Below are 21328 nucleotides of genomic sequence, written 5' to 3'. Positions count from 1 at the left end.
TACAATCTTTGTCCCCATGTGCAAACCGTAGTCTGGCTTTTTTATGGTGGTTTTGGAGCAGTGGCTTCTTCCTTGCTGAGAGGCCTTTCAGGTTATGTCGATATAAGCCTTGTTTTAATGTGGATATAGATACTTTTGTACCTGTTTCCTCCAGCATCTTCACAAGGTCCTTTGCTGTTGTTCTGGGATTGATTTGCACTTTTCGCACCAAAGTACGTTCATCTCTTGGAGACAGAACGCGTCTCCTTCCTGAGCGGTATGACGGCTGCGTGGTCCCATGGTGTTTATAGTTGCGTACTATTGTTTGTACAGATGAACGTGGTACCTTCAGGCATTTGGAAATTGCTCCCAATGATGAACCAGACTTGTGGAGGTCTACATTTTTTTTCAGAGGTCTTGGATGATTTCTTTTGATTTTCCCATGATGTCAAGCAAAGAGGCACTGAGTTTTAAGGTAGGCCTTGAAATACATCCACAGGTACACCTCCAATTGACTCAAATTATGTAAATTAGCCTATCAGAAGCTTCTACAGTCATGACAACATTTTCTGGAATTTTCCAAGCTGTTTAAAGGCCCAGTCAACTTAGTGATGTAAACTTCTGACCCACTGGAATTGTGATACAGTGAATTATAAGTGAAATAATCTGTCTGTAAACAATGTTGGAAAAATGACTTGTGTCATGCACGAAGTAGATGTCCTAACCGACTTGCCAAAACTATAGTTTGTTAACAAGAAATTTCTGGAGTGGTTGAAAAACAAGTTTTAATGACTCCAACCTAAGTGTATGTAAACTTATGACTTCAACTGTAGCTGATACCAAATGGTACATGAAGCAGCTGTTTAAAAATGGTCAAGTAACTAACTAACTTGCAGTGTATTCTGGGATAGGTGACTGACCATAGTCCTCCAGGGCTTTAAGTGACACATCAGGGTGGGTGGAGCCAAAGGGGTTTCGTACGAATCTCCGCCTCCTCCTCAGGTCGTCCTCCCAGTAGTCCAGACGCCAGAAGTCATGTAATTGGCTGAGGTAATAAAAGAAGTTGGTAAATAAGTTAAAGCAGCTCATGTAATTGGCTGAGAGAGAGAAAGGGGGCGGAACACAAGGCTCAATAATAACAATAAAGACATATTCAGATGAATAGACATAAAAGGTCACGTTAGCTCCTCCTCCTAGTCTTAACGTTACGGCTGTGTACTGTGATTTAGTGAGAACGTTAGCTCCTCCTCCTAGTCTTAACGTTACGGCTGTGTACTGTGATTTAGTGAGGACGTTAGCTCCTCCTCCTAGTCTTAACGTTACGGCTGTGATTTAGTGAGGACGTTAGCTCCTCCTCCTAGTCTTAACGTTACGGCTGTGTGCTGTGATTTAGTGAGGACGTTAGCTCCTCCTCCTAGTCTTAACGTTACGGCTGTGTGCTGTGATTTAGTGAGGACGGTAGCTCCTCCTCCTAGTCTTAACGCTACGGCTGTGTACTGTGATTTAGTGAGGACGTTAGCTCCTCCTCCTAGTCTTAACGTTACGGCTGTGTACTGTGATTTAGTGAGGACGTTAACGTTAGCTCCTCCTCCTAGTCTTAACGTTACGGCTGTGTGCTGTGATTTAGTGAGAACGTTAGCTCCTCCTCCTAGTCTTAACGTTACGGCTGTGTGCTGTGATTTAGTGAGGACGTTAGCTCCTCCTCCTAGTCTTAACGTTACGGCTGTGTGCTGTGATTTAGTGAGGACGTTAGCTCCTCCTCCTAGTCTTAACGTTACGGCTGTGTACTGTGATTTAGTGAGGACGTTAGCTCCTCCTCCTAGTCTTAACGTTACGGCTGTGTGCTGTGATTTAGTGAGGACGTTAGCTCCTCCTCCTAGTCTTAACGTTATGGCTGTGTGCTGTGATTTAGTGAGGACGTTAGCTCCTCCTCCTAGTCTTAACGTTACGGCTGTGTGCTGTGATTTAGTGAGAACGTTAGCTCCTCCTCCTAGTCTTAACGTTACGGCTGTGTGCTGTGATTTAGTGAGAACGTTAGCTCCTCCTCCTAGTCTTAACGTTACGGCTGTGATTTAGTGAGGACGTTAGCTCCTCCTCCTAGTCTTAACGTTATGGCTGTGTGCTGTGATTTAGTGAGAACGTTAGCTCCTCCTCCTAGTCTTAATGTTACGGCTGTGATTTAGTGAGGACGTTAGCTCCTCCTCCTAGTCTTAACGTTACGGCTGTGATTTAGTGAGGACGTTAGCTCCTCCCCCTAGTCTTAACGTTACGGCTGTGTGCTGTGATTTAGTGAGGACGTTAGCTCCTCCTCCTCGACTAAGGGTGAGCTCTGAATGAATGAAAGGCACATGTCAATCAATTTAAAATATGCGTGTCTGAGCAAGAAGGCAGATACTTCCTGTTTTCCAGTCTTCCTGTCTCAAAGCTAACCTAACAGAACCCTCTACATCACAGCCTTCCAGCCTATCCCTGTGTGTGTTTCATCCCTGTCCTTCCCACTACCTCTCACCTCTGTGACATCGTGCCCCATGCCCCGTGCTTATTGGTCAGGATGTTGAGTATCTTCTGTTTCAATTGGTTGGCGGTCACATGGTCCCTGTGCTTGGCAGCGCTGATCAGGTGATCACACATCTTCTCCTCCTCCCTCCTGTCAGCAGCGTACTGGGCACAGTTAGACTGGGGGGGTAGAGGGAGAGATACAAGTGGGGAGGGAGAGAGGGAGAAAGAAAGGGAGGGGGTGGCGAGGGGAGGGGTAGAGAGAGGGAAAGAAAAAGAGAGTGAAGTTGAGATATGTAGATATATAGATATCATGTTTCAGTGGACTGGAGATTTACTGAGACAGACAGACAGACAGACAGACAGACAGACAGACAGACAGACAGACAGACAGACAGACAGACAGACAGACAGACAGTCAGACAGACTCTGTGTTCACCTCAAACTCAGCATGTTTGTGTACGTCTTCAGCTCTCTGCCTGTTCAGGATAAACTCTGCCTCGTTGGCCACACGCACAATATGGTCCTTCATAGCATGGCACAGCAGTCTGAGGTGAGAGAGGGAAGATGTGGAGGAGAAGGGGAGGGAGAGGGACAGAGTGGGGAGGTGAGGGAGGGAAAGATAAGAGACAGAGTGGAGGGGTGAGGGAGGGAGAGGGACAGAGTGGGGTGGTGAGGAGAGGGAGAGAGAAGAGACAGAGTGGAGGGGTGAGGGAGGGAGAGGGACAGAGTGGGGTGGTGAGGGAGGGAGACAGAGTGGGGGGTGAGGAGAGAGAGTGGGAGGGTGAGGAGAGTGAGAGAGTGGGAGTGGGAGGGTGAGGAGAGGGAGAGAGAGACAGAATGGGGGGTGAGGGAGGGAGAAACTCCTTATAGCTGTGCAATAAGTAAGGTGAAATCTGTCACACAGACATGAGCATACGATTCCTGATGGTGATAATATATTAAGCAGTATAATATAGATAGATCAATGTGATAGGTGATTGATTACCTTCCCTCGTTAATGAGCTCGATGAAGGCCAGACCGGCGTTCTTCTGGATTGAGTTCTGCCACTCCTGGAAACACAACACAGACACAAGGTCACACACGGACCACTACTGACCACTATAGACCATTATAGACCACCACGGACCACTACAGACCACTATAGACCACCACTGATCAATACTGACCACTACTAACCACTACTAACCACCACTGACCACTACTAACCACTACTGACCACTACTGACCACTACTAACCACTACTGACCACTACTAACCACTACTAACCACAACTGACCACTACTAACCACTACTAACCACCACAGACCACTACTAACCACTACTGACCACTACTAACCACCACTGACCACTACTAACCACTACTGACCACTACTAACCACTACTAACCACTACTGCCCACTACTGACCACTACTAACCACTACTGACCACTACTGACCACTACTGACCACCACTGACCACTACTGACCACTACTGACCACCACTAACCACTACTGACCACTACTGGCCACTACTAACCACTACTGACCACTACTGGCCACTACTAACCACCACTGACCACCACTAACCACTACTAACCACTACTAACCACCGCTGACCACTACTAACCACTACTAACCACTACTGGCCACTACTAACCACTACTGACCACTACTAACCACTACTGACCACTACTGACCACTACTAACCACTACTGAACACTACTAACCACTAATAACCAGCACGGACCACTACTAACCACTACTAACCACCACTGACCACTACTAACCACCACTGACCGCTACTAACCACCACTGACCGCTACTAACCACCACTGACCACTACTAACCACTACTGACCACTACTAACCACTACTGAACACTACTAACCACTACTAACCACTACTGACCACTACTAACCACTACTAACCACCACTGACCACTACTAACCACCACTGACCGCTACTAACCACCACTGACCACTACTAACCACTACTAACCACTACTAACCACTACTGAACACTACTAACCACTACTAACCACTACTGACCACTACTAACCACTACTAACCACCACAGACCACTACTAACCACCACTGACCACTACTGACCACTACTGACCATTACTGACCACTACTAACCACTACTGACCACTACTAACCACTACTAACCACCACGGACCACTACTAACCACCACGGACCACTACTAACCACTACTGACCACTACTGACCACTACTGACCACTACTAACCACCACAGACCACTACTAACCACTACTGACCACTACTAACCACCACAGACCACTACTAACCACTACTAACCACCACTGACCACTACTGACCACTACTGACCACTACTAACCACTACTGACCACTACTAACCACCACGGACCACTACTAACCACCACGGACCACTACTAACCACTACTGACCACTACTGACCACTACTAACCACCACGGACCACTTGCATCAACAGCTCTTCTTACGGCTACATTTCTCCATCTCTCAGCTTCATAGCAAACCAGGTGACAGGGATAACATTGGGATGAAATACAAACACACAAATTCCCCAAAATATTTGTCAACAAATATTTTCCCCAACAGGACATTTCGTTGTGATTAGGGCTGTGGTGGTCACAACATTTAATCAGCTGGTGATTCTCAAGCAAATAACTGTCGGTCCCACAGTAATTGACCGTTAATTAACATAATCACGTTTAGCATCTCCTGTCTTCCACACAGCCCACAGGCCGCAGACCTGTGGAACATCTACACTTTAAAAAGTCTAATAAATCCATGTAATATAGTCTACACCTTCACAATAAATCCATTATTTATTTTAGAATACAATTGATTAAAGCTGAATAAAAGAGAAAGGCTATTTCCTCCAAAGGATTTGAGGGAGTGTTCACATGCTGCTATTCTGTATTGAGAGGTTAACAAAGAAACATGTCTTCCTATATGCTTAATTTAGAGTTATTAACGTAACATTAGTTGTTCTACAAACGTTGGGCTATATGTTTTGATGTTTAATACATTCTAAGGCTGCATGATGAGACTCTAATGATGATTTGAAAAAAAGTAACTATAAACAGGTATGAGCTCTGCTTAGTTTTTTTGTGCCGGCTGTACACACTTCATCATTCTCTCGTTCACAATTTGACAAGCACTTGATAATTGCCTGGAATATCCCGGCAGCATCCCCCTTTGTGTGAACATAATGGACTTTCTATGTCTTCTGCGGCCAGTGGCCGTTCTTCCCTTCTCCCTGAGTGCTGTGCGCTCCGAAGCACCTCTCACTCACATGGCTCTACATCACGTGATCGGGTCTTTCTCACTACAAGTGAAGACAGACACATCGGGGACGCAACTACACGTGTCCTGATCCAATTCCGAGGTGCATACTGAAGATATTGGAAGAACTGTCCACATTTTACTTTTAGTCAGCCAGTAAGATGAGTAGACCTAACAAACAGCAACAGCACTAGTCTGTCAATCTACTATCCCCCATAGTGCAACAGTCGACCTGTTCTATTCTGTGCGAGAAATAAATATTCCCAACAGTCTGGGACAGTTATTATAGGATGCGATAGATCCCAAACTAATACAACCACTTACATTAAAAACAACTGAGGCTGAAGCAACAGATCAGAACGTTTAGCTTAAAATGTTGATCAACTATCAGGCTATTTCTTCACATTATATATTAGACTATTTCTTCACATTATCAAAAGTGACCACAAATGTGATTATGCAGGTAATGCTTTTATTATGAAGGTGCATTTTTTATGGTGAAAATGATCTTCACCAAACTTGAAACTCACACCCTGTTTATGTATGCCAGAGAGAGAGAGAGAGAGAAAGAGAGAGAGAGAGACAGAGAGAGACAGAGAGAGAGAGACAGAGAGAGAGAGAGAAAGAGAGAGAGAGAGAGAAGAGAGAGAGAGAGAGAAAGAGAGAGAGAGAGACAGAGAGAGCGAGAGACAGAGAGAGAGAGAGAGAGAGAGAGAGAGAGAGAGAGAGAGAGAGAGAGAGAGAGAGAGAGAGAGAGAGAGAGAGAGAGAGAGAGAGAGAGAGTGGAGAGAGCTACATTATCTCAATGGCTGGGATGGGTCTGGAGAACTCAGAGGAGCGTCTCAGGTTCACTTCCCCATCCCAGGGATCAATATCCGGGCTGGGGTTCTGTCCCATGGGCCCCTAATGGAAGACAAGGCTGGAGCCCTGGGTAATACTAGACACACTGACAGGAAGAGGAGAGGACAGGAGAAGGGGATGAGAGGAGGGGAGGAGATGAGAGGGGGATGAGAGGAGAGGAAAGGAGGGAAGAGGGGAGGAGGGAATGAGAGATAAAGGAAAGTGAGGAGTGTAGAATATAGAGGAGAGGATGAGAGAGAGAGGAGGATGTCATAGGAGGAGAGGAGAGGAGAAGAAAGGGGGACTGGACGGAGACAACATCGGAAGGAGAAGAGGAGCAAAGGATGGGACAGCAGAAAAGTTAGGAGGAAATGGATAGAAAGAAGAAAGGACAGGACTGGAGAGGAGAAGAGAGGAGAGAAGGTTGGGTAAGGACAGGACTGGAGAGGAGAAGAGAGGAGTTTGGGAAAGGAGAGGACTGGAGCGGAGAGAAGAGGAGGTTGGGTAAGGAGAGGACTGGAAAGGAGAAGAGAGGAGAGGAGTCTGGGAAAGGAGAGGACTGGAGCGGAGAAGAGAGGAGAGGAGGATGAGAGAAGCGGACCCCTCAAAGGACAAGAACATCTCAACTGTAATCTTGAACAACTAGCGGAAAACCACTCACACACCCGAGAGGACAAATCTGAAGAACGAAAGTCAGAGGTGAGAACCATTCTGTTTCTACTTCTGCATGTTATTTACGGGCCCTGCCACACCCTGTTTGGGATATCGGTGTTTCCCAAAGTGGCGCTTGGTCCTCAAAGACCAAGACAGCCGAGAGAGAGAGGACATGGTTGGATAATATAGTAAAAGACAGCAGAGAGAGAGAGGACATGGTTGGATAATATAGTAAAATACAGCAGAGAGAGAGAGGACATGGTTGGATAATATAGTAAAAGACAGCAGAGAGAGAGAGGACATGGTTGGATAATATAGTAAAAGACAGCAGAGAGAGAGAGGACATGGTTGGATAATATAGTAAAAGACAGCAGAGAGAGAGAGGACATGGTTGGATAATATAGTAAAAGACAGCAGAGAGAGAGAGGACATGGTTGGATAATATAGTAAAAGACAGCAGAGAGAGAGAGGACATGGTTGGATAATATAGTAAAAGACAGCAGAGAGAGAGAGGACATGGTTGGATAATATAGTAAAAGACAGCAGAGAGAGAGAGGACATGGTTGGATAATATAGTAAAAGACAGCAGAGAGAGAGAGGACATGGTTGGATAATATAGTAAAAGACAGCAGAGAGAGAGAGGACATGGTTGGATAATATAGTAAAAGACAGCAGAGAGAGAGAGGACATGGTTGGATAATATAGTAAAATACAGCAGAGAGAGAGAGGACATGGTTGGATAATATAGTAAAGACATCAGAGAGAGAGGACATGGTTGGATAATATACTAAAAGACAGCAGAGAGAGAGAGGACATGGTTGGATAATATAGTAAAATACAGCAGAGAGAGAGAGAACATGGTTGGATAATATAGTAAAGACAGCAGAGAGAGAGAGGACATGGTTGGATAATATAGTAAAAGACAGCAGAGAGAGAGAGGACATGGTTGGATAATATAGTAAAAGACAACAGAGAGAGAGAGGACATGGTTGGATAATATAGTAAAAGACAGCAGAGAGAGAGAGGACATGGTTGGATAATATAGTAAAAGACATCAGAGAGAGAGAGGACATGGTTGGATAATATAGTAAAAGACAGCAGAGAGAGAGAGGACATGGTTGGATAATATAGTAAAATACAGCAGAGAGAGAGAGGACATGGTTGGATAATATAGCAAAAGACAGCAGAGAGAGAGAGAGGACATGGTTGGATAATATAGTAAAGACAGCAGAGAGAGGACATGGTTGGATAATATAGTAAAAGACCACAGATAGAGGACATGGTTGGATAATATAGTAAAAGACAGCAGAGAGAGAGAGGACATGGTTGGATAATACAGTAAAAGACAACAGAGAGAGAGAGGACATGGTTGGATAATATAGTAAAGACAGCAGAGAGAGGACATGGTTGGATAATATAGTAAAAGACCACAGATAGAGGACATGGTTGGATAATATAGTAAAAGACAGTAGAGAGAGAGAGAGAGGACATGGTTGGATAATATAGTAAAAGACAACAGAGAGAGAGAGGACATGGTTGGATAATATAGTAAAAGACAGCAGAGAGAGGACATGGTTGGATAATATTGTAAAATACAGCAGAGAGAGAGGACATGGTTGGATAATATAGTAAAGACAGCAGAGAGAGAGAGGACATGGTTGGATAATATAGTAAAATACAGCAGAGAGAGAGGACGTGGTTGGATAATATAGTAAAAGACAGCAGAGAGAGAGAGAGGACATGGTTGGATAATATAGTAAAAGACAGCAGAGCGAGAGAGGACATGGTTGGATAATATAGTAAAGACAGCAGAGAGAGAGGACATGGTTGGATAATATAGTAAAAGACAGCAGAGAGAGGACATGGTTGGATAATATAGTAAAGACAGCAGAGAGAGAGAGGACATGGTTGGATAATATAGTAAAGACAGCAGAGAGAGAGGACATGGTTGGATAATATAGTAAAAGACAGCAGAGAGAGCACATGGTTGGATAATATAGTAAAGACAGCAGAGAGAGAGGACATGGTTGGATAATATAGTAAAAGACAGCAGAGAGAGGACATGGTTGGATAATATAGTAAAGACAGCAGAGAGAGAGAGGACATGGTTGGATAATATAGTAAAATACAGCAGAGAGAGAGAGGACATGGTTGGATAATATAGTAAAGACATCAGAGAGAGAGGACATGGTTGGATAATATAGTAAAAGACAGCAGAGAGAGAGAGGACATGGTTGGATAATATAGTAAAATACAGCAGAGAGAGAGAGAACATGGTTGGATAATATAGTAAAGACAGCAGAGAGAGAGAGAGGACATGGTTGGATAATATAGTAAAAGACAGCAGAGAGAGAGAGGACATGGTTGGATAATATAGTAAAAGACAACAGAGAGAGAGAGGACATGGTTGGATAATATAGTAAAAGACAGCAGAGAGAGAGAGGACATGGTTGGATAATATAGTAAAAGACATCAGAGAGAGAGAGGACATGGTTGGATAATATAGTAAAAGACAGCAGAGAGAGAGAGGACATGGTTGGATAATATAGTAAAATACAGCAGAGAGAGAGAGGACATGGTTGGATAATATAGCAAAAGACAGCAGAGAGAGAGAGAGGACATGGTTGGATAATATAGTAAAGACAGCAGAGAGAGGACATGGTTGGATAATATAGTAAAAGACCACAGATAGAGGACATGGTTGGATAATATAGTAAAAGACAGCAGAGAGAGAGAGGACATGGTTGGATAATACAGTAAAAGACAACAGAGAGAGAGAGGACATGGTTGGATAATATAGTATAGACAGCAGAGAGAGGACATGGTTGGATAATATAGTAAAAGACCACAGATAGAGGACATGGTTGGATAATATAGTAAAAGACAGTAGAGAGAGAGAGAGAGGACATGGTTGGATAATATAGTAAAAGACAACAGAGAGAGAGAGGACATGGTTGGATAATATAGTAAAAGACAGCAGAGAGAGGACATGGTTGGATAATATTGTAAAATACAGCAGAGAGAGAGGACATGGTTGGATAATATAGTAAAGACAGCAGAGAGAGAGAGGACATGGTTGGATAATATAGTAAAATACAGCAGAGAGAGAGGACGTGGTTGGATAATATAGTAAAAGACAGCAGAGAGAGAGAGAGGACATGGTTGGATAATATAGTAAAAGACAGCAGAGCGAGAGAGGACATGGTTGGATAATATAGTAAAGACAGCAGAGAGAGAGGACATGGTTGGATAATATAGTAAAAGACAGCAGAGAGAGGACATGGTTGGATAATATAGTAAAGACAGCAGAGAGAGAGAGGACATGGTTGGATAATATAGTAAAGACAGCAGAGAGAGAGGACATGGTTGGATAATATAGTAAAAGACAGCAGAGAGAGCACATGGTTGGATAATATAGTAAAGACAGCAGAGAGAGAGGACATGGTTGGATAATATAGTAAAAGACAGCAGAGAGAGGACATGGTTGGATAATATAGTAAAGACAGCAGAGAGAGAGAGGACATGGTTGGATAATATAGTAAAATACAGCAGAGAGAGAGGACATGGTTGGATAATATAGTAAAGACAGCAGAGAGAGAGAGGACATGGTTGGATAATATAGTAAATACAGCAGAGAGAGAGGACATGGTTGGATAATATAGTAAAAGACAGAGAGAGAGAGGACATGGTTGGATAATATAGTAAAGACAGCAGAGAGAGAGAGGACATGGTTGGATAATATAGTAAATACAGCAGAGAGAGAGGACATGGTTGGATAATATAGTAAAAGACATCAGAGAGAGAGAGGACATGGTTGGATAATATAGTAAAGACGGCAGAGAGAGAGAGGACATGGTTGAATAATATAGTAAAAGACAGCAGAGAGAGGACATGGTTGGATAATATAGTAAAGACAGTAGAGAGAGAGAGGACATGGTTGGATAATGAATATCCTCTTCATTATTCATTATAACACTTCATATGAATATCCTCTTCGTAATGCATTATAACACTTCCTAAGAATATCCTCTTCATTATTCATTATAACACTTCCTATGAATATCCTCTTCATTATTCATTATAACACTTCCTATGAATATCCTCTTCGTAATGCATTATAACACTTCCTATGAATATCCTCTTCGTAATGCATTATAACACTTCATATGAATATCCTCTTCATAATGCATTATAACACTTCCTATGAATATCCTCTCCATAACGCATTATAACACTTCCTATGAATATCCTCTTCATAATGCATTATAACACTTCCTATGAATATCCTCTTCATAATGCATTATAACACTTCCTAAGAATATCCTCTTCATAATGCATTATAACACTTCCTATGAATATCCTCTTCATAATGCATTATAACACTTCCTATGAATATCCTCTTCATAATGCATTATAACACTTCCTATGAATATCCTCTTCATAACGCATTATAACACTTCCTATGAATATCCTCTTCATAATGCATTATAACACTTCCTATGAATATCCCCTTCATAATGCATTATAACACTTCCTAAGAATATCCTCTTCATAATGCATTATAACACTTCCTATGAATATCCTCTTCATTATTCATTATAACACTTCCTATGAATATCCTCTTCATAATGCATTATAAGCACACTTTAATGAGTACATACATAATGCATTATGATTCAGAGAGAGAGAGGGAAGGAAAGGAAGAGAGAGAGAGAGAGAGACACAACTACGACAACAAAAACGGGTCACAACTCCTGCAGCTCTGTCGTACACTGGGGAATGTACATAGTCAATTGTAGGCTTGGAGGGGACTCCTATATTAGGTACACCTACAGCTCATCCCTTGGCAGTAGCACTGTAGACTACTTTATCACTGACCTCAACCCAGAGTCTCTCAGAACGTTCACAGTCAGTCCACTGACACCCCTATCAGATCACAGCAAAATCACAGAATACCTGAACAGAGCAATGCTCAATCATGAGGCATCAGAACCAAAGGAACTGAGTAACATTAAGAAATGCTACAGGTGGAAGGAATGTAGCTTGGAAACCTACCAAAAAACAATTAGGCAACAACAAATTCAATCCCTTTCAGACAACTTCCTGGACAAAACGTTCCACTGTAATAGTGAAGGTGTAAACTTGGCAGTAGAAAACCTAAACAGTATATCTGAGCTCTCAGCTTCCCTATAAAAACTAGACATTTCAAGCAGACAATCTAAGAAAATTAACAATAACAAATGGTTTGATGAAGAATGCAAAAACCTAAGAAAGGGAATTGAGAAACCTGTCCAACTGGGTGATTTGAAAAGTCATAGTCAAGCGATCAATAATATCATAATACTTTTAGAAAAAATGTTTATTTTCAATTTATAATCTGTAGAAACTATGAGAATAAAGGGGTTCAGAAATGTTGTGAAAGTTTGAAAGATATGGCAAATAGAAATCAAACCGGAAGGACATAAGAAATAGATGGGAGAGGTTGAGGGTAGAGGAAGGACATCAGTAATAGATGGGAGAGGTTGAGAGTAGAGGAAGGACATCAGTAATAGATGTTGAGGGTAGAGGAAGGACATCAGTAATAGATAGGAGAGGTTGAGGCTAGAGGAAGGACATCAGTAATAGATGGGAGAGGTTGAGGGTAGAGGAAGGACATCAGAAATAGATGGGAGAGGTTGAGGGTAGAGGAAGGACATCAGTAATAGATGTTGAGGGTAGAGGAAGGACATCAGTAATAGATGGGAGAGGTTGAGGGTAGAGGAAGGACATCAGTAATAGATGGGAGAGGTTGAGGGTAGAGGAAGGACATCAGTAATAGATGGGAGAGGTTGAGGGTAGAGGAAGGACATCAGTAATAGATGGGAGAGGTTGAGGGTAGAGGAAGGACATCAGTAATAGATGGAGAGGGTAGAGGAAGGACATCGGTAATAGATGGGAGAGGTTGAGGGTAGAGGAAGGACATCATTAATAGATGGGAGAGGTTGAGGGTAGAGGAAGGACATCAGTAATAGATGTTGAGGGTAGAGGAAGGACATCAGTAATAGATTGGAGAGGTTGAGGTTAGAGGAAGGACATCAGTAATAGATGGGAGAGGTTGAGGGTAGAGGAAGGACATCAGTAATAGATGGGAGAGGTTGAGGGTAGAGGAAGGACATCAGTAATAGATGGGAGAGGTTGAGGGTAGAGGAAGGACATCAGTAATAGATGGAGAGGTTGAGGGTAGAGGAAGGACATCAGTAATAGATGGGAGAGGTTGAGAGTAGAGGAAGGACATCAGTAATAGATGGGAGAGGTTGAGGGTAGAGGAAGGACATCAGTCATAGATGTTGAGGGTAGAGGAAGGACATCAGTAATAGATGGGAGAGGTTGAGAGTAGAGGAAGGACATCAGTAATAGATGGGAGAGGTTGAGGGTAGAGGAAGGACATCAGTCATAGATGTTGAGGGTAGAGGAAGGACATCAGTAATAGATGTTGAGGGTAGAGGAAGGACATCATTAATAGATGGGAGAGGTTGAGGGTAGAGGAATGACATCAGTAATAGATGGGAGAGGTTGAGGGTAGAGGAAGGACATCAGTAATAGATGGGAGAGGTTGAGGGTAGAGGAAGGACATCAGTAATAGATGGGAGAGGTTGAGGGTAGAGGAAGGACATCAGAAAGATGGGAGAGGATGACATCAGAATGGGAGAGGTTGAGGGTAGAGGAAGGACATCAGTAATAGATGGGAGAGGTTGAGGGTAGAGGAAGGACATCAGTAATAGATGGGAGAGGTTGAGGGTAGAGGAAGGACATCAGTAATAGATGGGAGAGGTTGAGGGTAGAGGAAGGACATCAGTAATAGATGGGAGAGGTTGAGGGTAGAGGAAGGACATCAGTAATAGATGGGAGAGGTTGAGGGTAGAGGAAGGACATCAGTAATAGATGGGAGAGGTTGAGGGTAGAGGAAGGACATCAGTAATAGATGTTGAGGGTAGAGGAAGGACATCAGTAATAGATGGAGAGGTTGAGGCTAGAGGAAGGACATCAGAAATAGATGGGAGAGGTTGAGGGTAGAGGAAGGACATCAGTAATAGATGGGAGAGGTTGAGGGTAGAGGAAGGACATCAGTAATTGATGGGAGAGGTTGAGGCTAGAGGAAGGACATCAGTAATAGATGGGAGAGGTTGAGGCTAGAGGAAGGACATCAGTAATAGATGGGAGAGGTTGAGAGTAGAGGAAGGACATCAGTAATAGATGGGAGAGGTTGAGGGTAGAGGAAGGACATCAGTAATAGATGTTGAGGGTAGAGGAAGGACATCAGTAATAGATGGGAGAGGTTGAGGTTAGAGGAAGGACATCAGTAATAGATGGGAGAGGTTGAGGGTAGAGGAAGGACATCAGTAATAGATGGAGAGGTTGAGGGTAGAGGAAGGACATCAGTAATAGATGGGAGAGATTGAGGGTAGAGGAAGGACATCAGTAATAGATGTTGAGGGTAGAGGAAGGACATCAGTCATAGATGGGAGAGGTTGAGGGTAGAGGAAGGACATCAGTAATAGATGGGAGAGGTTGAGGCTAGAGGAAAGACATCAATAATAGATGGGAGACGTTGAGGGTAGAGGAAGGACATCAGTAATAGATGGGAGAGGTTGAGGGTAGAGGAAGGACATCAGTAATAGATGGGAGAGGTTGAGGGTAGAGGAAGGACATCAGTAATAGATGGGAGAGGTTGAGGGTAGAGGAAGGACATCAGTAATAGATTGGAGAGGTTGAGGGTAGAGGAAGGACATCAGTAATAGATGGGAGAGGTTGAGGGTAGAGGAAGGACATCAGTAATAGATGTGAGAGGTTGAGGGTAGAGGAAGGACATCGGTAATAGATGGGAGAGGTTGAGGGTAGAGGAAGGACATCAGTAATAGATGGAGAGGTTGAGGGTAGAGGAAGGACATCAGTAATAGATGGGAGAGGTTGAGGGTAGAGGAAGGACATCAGCAATAGATGGGAGAGGTTGAGGGTAGAGGACGGACATCAGTAATAGATGGGAGAGGTTGAGGGTAGAGGAAGGACATCAGTAATAGATTGGAGAGGTTGAGGGTAGAGGAAGGACATCAGTAATAGATGGGAGAGGTTGAGGGTAGAGGAAGGACATCAGTAATAGATGGAGAGGGTAGAGGAAGGACATCATTAATAGATGGGAGAGGTTGAGGGTAGAGGAAGGACATCAGTAATAGATGGAGAGGGTAGAGGAAGGACATCGGTAATAGATGGGAGAGGTTGAGGGTAGAGGAAGGACATCAGTAATAGATGGGAGAGGTTGAGGGTAGAGGACGGATATCAGTAATAGATTGGAGAGGTTGAGGGTAGAGGAAGGACATCAGAAATAGATGGGAGAGGTTGAGGAAGGACATCAGTAATAGATGGGAGAGGTTGAGGGTAGAGGAAGGACATCAGTAATAGATGGGAGAGGTTGAGGGTAGAGGAAGGACATCAGAAATAGATGGGAGAGGTTGAGGAAGGACATCAGTAATAGATGGGAGAGGTTGAGGGTAGAGGAAGGACATCAGTAATAGATGGGAGAGGTTGAGGAAGGACATCAGAAATAGATGGGAGAGGTTGAGGGTAGAGGAAGGACATCAGAAATAGATGGGAGAGGTTGAGAGTAGAGGAAGGACATCAGTAATAGATGGGAGAGGTTGAGGGTAGAGGAAGGACATCAGTAATAGATGGGAGAGGGTAGAGGAAGGACATCAGTAAAAGATGGGAGAGGTTGAGGGTAGAGGAATGACATCAGTAATAGATGTTGAGGGTAGAGGAAGGACATCAGTAATAGATGGGAGAGGTTGAGGGTAGAGGAAGGACATCAGTAATAGATGGGAGAGGTTGAGGGTAGAGGAATGACATCAGTAATAGATGTTGAGGGTAGAGGAAGGACATCAGTAAAAGATGGGAGAGGTTGAGGGTAGAGGAATGACATCAGTAATAGATGTTGAGGGTAGAGGAAGGACATCAGTAATAGATGGGAGAGGTTGAGGGTAGAGGAAGGACATCAGTAATAGATGGGAGAGGTTGAGGGTAGAGGAAGGACATCAGTAATAGATGGAGAGGGTAGAGGAAGGACATCGGTAATAGATAGGAGAGGTTGAGGGTTGAGGAAGGACATCAGTAATAGATGGGAGAGGTTGAGGGTAGAGGAAGGACATCAGTAATAGATGGGAGAGGTTGAGGGTAGAGGAAGGACATCAGTAATAGATGGGAGAGGTTGAGGAAGGACATCATTAATAGATGGGAGAGGTTGAGGGTAGAGGACGGACATCAGTAATAGATGGAGAGGGTAGAGGAAGGACATCAGTAATAGATGGGAGAGGTTGAGGGTAGAGGAAGGACATCAGCAATAGATGGGAGAGGTTGAGGGTAGAGGACGGACATCAGTAATAGATGGAGAGGGTAGAGGAAGGACATCATTAATAGATGGGAGAGGTTGAGGGTAGAGGAAGGACATCAGCAATAGATGGGAGAGGTTGAGGGTAGAGGACGGACATCAGTAATAGATGGGAGACGTTGAGGGTAGAGGAAGGACATCAGAAATAGATGGGAGAGCTTGAGGAAGGACATCAGTAATAGATGGGAGAGGTTGAGGGTAGAGGAAGGACATCAGTAATAGATGGAGAGACTGGTGTTTTGCGGGTACTATTTAATGAAGCTGCCAGTTGAGGACTTGTGAGGTGTCTGTTTCTCAAACTAGACACTCTAAGGTAACTGTCCTCTTGCTCAGTTGTGCACCAGGGCCTCCCACTCCTCTTTCTATTCTGGTTAGAGCCAGTTTGCACTGTTCTGTGAAGGGAGTAGTACACAGCGTTGTACGAGATCTTCAGCTTCTTGGCAATTTCTCGCATGGAAAAGCCTTCATTTCTCAGAACAAGAATAGACTGATGAGTTTCAGAAGAAAGTTATTTGTTTCTGGCCATTTTGAGCCTGTAATCGAACCCACAAATGCTGATGCTCCAGATACTCAACTGGTCTAAAGAAGGCCAGTTTTATTGCTTCTTTAATCAGAACAACAGTTTTCAGCTGTAATAACATAATTGCAAAAAGGTTTTCTAATGACCAACTAGCCTTTTAAAATGATAAACTTGGATTAGCTAACACAACGTGTCATTGGAACACAGGAGTGATGGTTGCTGACAATGGCCTCTGTACGGCTATGTAGATATTCTATAAAAAATCTACCGTTTCCAGCTACAATAGTCATTTACAACATTAACAATGTCTACACTGTATTTCTGATCAATTTGATGTTATTTGAATGGACAAAAAATTAGCTTTTCTTTCAAAAACAAGGACATTTGTTTTTGAAAGTGACCCCAAACCTTTGAACGGTAGTGTATATAAAGAGAGAGACAGAAACAGAGACAGAGCGAGACAGAGAGAGACAGAGCAAGAGAGAGAGAGAGAGAGAGAGAGAGAGAGAGAGAGAGAGAGAGAGAGAGAGAGAGAGAGAGAGAGAGAGACAAAAACAGAAACAGAAAGAGAGCGAGACAGAGAGAGACAGAGAGAGACAGTGAGAGAGAGAGACAGCGAGACAGAGAGAGAGACACACAGAGACAGAGACCGAGAGACACACAGATACAGAGATAGAGACACACAGAGACAGAGAGAGAGACACACAGAGACAGAGAGACAGAGAGAGAGACACACAGAGAGAGAGACAGAGAGAGAGAGACACAGAGAGAGAGAGACAGAGAGAGTGTGAAACAGAGAGAGTACAGGAGTACGTACCTGAGAACAGAGCAGCATCACCAGCTCTACTACTGAAGTACTGGACTTCATACACACCAAACCTGCAGAGAGACACAGGAAGTCAGGAGACCTACAGAGAGACACACAGGAAGTCAGGAGACCTACAGAGAGAGACACAGGAAGGTCAGGAGACCTACAGAGAGAGACACAGGAAGTCAGGAGACCTACAGAGAGACACACAGGAAGGTCAGGAGACCTACAGAGAGAGACACAGGAAGTCAGGAGACCTACAGAGAGAGACACAGGAAGGTCAGGAGACCTACAGAGAGAGACACAGGAAGTCAGGAGACCTACAGAGAGACACACAGGAAGTCAAGAGACCTACAGAGAGACACACAGGAAGGTCAGGAGACCTACAGAGAGAGACACAGGAAGGTCAGGAGACCTACAGAGAGAGACACAGGAAGTCAGGAGACCTACAGAGAGACACAGGAAGTCAGGAGACCTACAGAGAGACACAGGAAGGTCAGGAGACCTACAGAGAGACACACAGGAAGGTCAGGAGACCTACAGAGAGACACAGGAAGGTCAGGAGACCTACAGAGAGACACAGGAAGTCAAGAGACCTACAGAGAGACACAGGAAGGTCAGGAGACCTACAGAGAGAGACACAGGAAGGTCAGGAGACCTACAGAGAGACACAGGAAGGTCAGGAGACCTACAGAGAGAGACACACACATCTCACCAACATCTCTTACAGGTTTCCCACCATGCTAAGATCTAACATTATTACTTTAGATAGTGTCAGATAACAGAAGCATTCCACAGAAAGGACAAGTGTTACAAGGATACGGAGAGAGAGAGAGAAGGGAGGGGAGAGAGAGAGAGAAAGAGAGAGAGAAGGGAGGGGAGAGAGAGAGAGAGAGAGAGAGAGAGAGAGAGAGAGAGAGAGAGAGAGAGAGAGAGAGAGAGAGAGAGAGAGAGAGAGAGAAGGGAGGGGAGAGAGAGAGAGAAAGAGAAAGAAGGGAGGGGAGAGAGAAAGAGAGAGAGAGAAGGGAGGGAGGGGAGAGAGAGAGAGAGAGAGAGAGAAGGGAGGGGAGAGAGAGAGAGATAGAAGGGAGGGGAGAGAGAAAGAAAGAGAAGGGAGGGGAGAGAGAGATTACAAGAACGCAGAGAAGAAAGGTTTTAAGAACAGAGAGACAGGATTGACAGTGAGACAGAGAGACAGTGGTTGAGACATACAGACAGACAGGAAGCAGGTGGGAAGTGGACACACTTTTTGGTACAAGATACTGTACACGTTTCAATACAACTACACTGCATCCACTGTAATACCAGGGTGTATTACATACAGCTACACGGTAGTACCAGGGTGTATTACATACAGCTACACGGTAGTACCAGGGTGTATTACATACAACTACACTGTAATACCAGGGTGTATTACATACAACTACACTGTAATACCAGGGTGTATTAAATACAACTACACTGTAATACCAGGCTGTATTAAATACAACTACACTGTAATACCAGGGTGTATTAAATACAACTACACTGTAATACCAGGGTGTATTAAATACAGCTACACTGTAATACCAGGGTGTATTACATACAGCTACACTGTAATACCAGGGTGTATTACATACAGCTACACGGTAGTACCAGGGTGTATTACATACAGCTACACGGTAGTACCAGGGTGTATTACATACAGCTACACGGTAGTACCAGGGTGTATTACATACAGCTACACGGTAGTACCAGGGTGTATTACATACAGCTACACGGTAGTACCAGGGTGTATTACATACAACTACACTGTAATACCAGGGTGTATTAAATACAACTACACGGTAGTACCAGGGTGTATTACATACAACTACACTGTAATACCAGGGTGTATTACATACAACTACACTGTAATACCAGGGTGTATTACATACAACTACACGGTAGTACCAGGGTGTATTAAATACAACTACACGGTAGTACCAGGGTGTATTACATACAACTACACTGTAATACCAGGGTGTATTACATACAACTACACTGTAATACCAGGGTGTATTACATACAACTACACTGTAATACCAGGGTGTATTAAATACAACTACACTGTAATACCAGGGTGTATTAAATACAGCTACACTGTAATACCAGGGTGTATTACATACAACTACACTGTAATACCAGGGTGTATTACATACAACTACACTGTAATACCAGGGTGTATTAAATACAACTACACTGTAATACCAGGGTGTATTACATACAACTACACTCTAATACCAGGGTGTATTACATACAACTACACTGTAATACCAGGGTGTATTACATACAACTACACTGTAATACCAGGGTGTATTAAATACAACTACACTCTAATACCAGGGTGTACAGGCGAATGTACTACATCATTAATATAGTAAACTGCAGTAGGAACATGGAGCACTTTATACTGATAGTCTTGTTTATCCAGCCTGCAAAGTAGTATCATGGATCATACCTGATGGGTAAGGTAGCCAGCCAGAAGAAACAGACACACACACACACACACACACACACACACACACACACACACACACACACACACACACACACACACACACACACACACACACACACACACACACACACACACACACACACACACACAGCAGAGCACAGTGTGAGCGGTGACAGCAGCACGGTGAGGACTGGACAGTGAATGGGGGACTCACTCCACATAGAGACGCCGGGTTAGAAGATAAAGGCGTGTACAGCACCTGTACCTTCAATGAGCAGCTCCTGGCCGTGGCTACCCAGCAGGGTCCTAGAGAGGAACGGAGCAAAGTCCACAAAGATCTCCCTCAGCAGGGGGGCCACCTTCTCCAGGGCACGCTCCAACTTAGTGGTGATACTGTAGAGGGGGAGAGAGAGGGGGAGAGAGAGGAGGGATGGAGAGTAGAGAGGGAGGAGGGTGAGGAGAGAGAGGGAGGAGGGAGAGGAGAGAGAGGAGAGGAGAGGAGAGAGAGGAGGAAAAGGAGAGGAGAGGGGAGAGAGGGATGGAGAGTAGAGAGCGAGGAGGGAGAGGAGAGAGAGGGAGGAGGGAGAGGAGAGAGAGGAGAGGAGAGAGAGGAGGAAAAGGAGAAGAGAGGGGAGAGGGATGGAGAGTAGAGAGGGAGGAGGAAGAGGAGTGAGATAGGAGGAGAGAGAGGAGGGAAAGGAGAGGAGAGAGGAGAGGGGAGAGAGGAGAGGGGAGGAGGGAGAGGGGAGAGAGGGAAGGGGGAGGGAGGAGAAAGGGGGAGGAGAGGGGAGAGAGGGGATGAGGGAGAAGGGAGGGAGAGGGGAGGAGGGAGAGGGCAGAGAAGAGAGGGGAGGAGGGAGG

The 21328-nt window shown here is 44.2% G+C and overlaps 1 protein-coding gene across 2 annotated transcripts in view; it reads right to left on the bottom strand.

Annotated features, from left to right (window-relative positions):
* LOC139537936 (neurobeachin-like) overlaps positions 1-21328 on the bottom strand; it is a 314233-nt gene that overhangs the window by 45087 nt on the left and 247818 nt on the right. The window contains exons 39-44 of one of the 2 annotated variants that reach the window (XM_071339839.1): positions 20727-20860; positions 17998-18059; positions 3464-3528; positions 2915-3023; positions 2489-2655; positions 900-1024 (exon numbers count right to left, since the gene is read on the bottom strand). In XM_071339839.1, coding sequence (XP_071195940.1) covers positions 900-1024; positions 2489-2655; positions 2915-3023; positions 3464-3528; positions 17998-18059; positions 20727-20860 — 662 coding nt within the window. The remainder of the gene's footprint in view (positions 1-899; positions 1025-2488; positions 2656-2914; positions 3024-3463; positions 3529-17997; positions 18060-20726; positions 20861-21328) is intronic. The other variant, XM_071339838.1, reaches the window with a different exon arrangement.

Source organism: Salvelinus alpinus, chromosome 13 (assembly GCF_045679555.1).
Source record: "Salvelinus alpinus chromosome 13, SLU_Salpinus.1, whole genome shotgun sequence".
NCBI classification, from domain to species: domain Eukaryota; kingdom Metazoa; phylum Chordata; class Actinopteri; order Salmoniformes; family Salmonidae; genus Salvelinus; species Salvelinus alpinus.
This window is presented reverse-complemented; position numbering and strand designations above follow the sequence as displayed.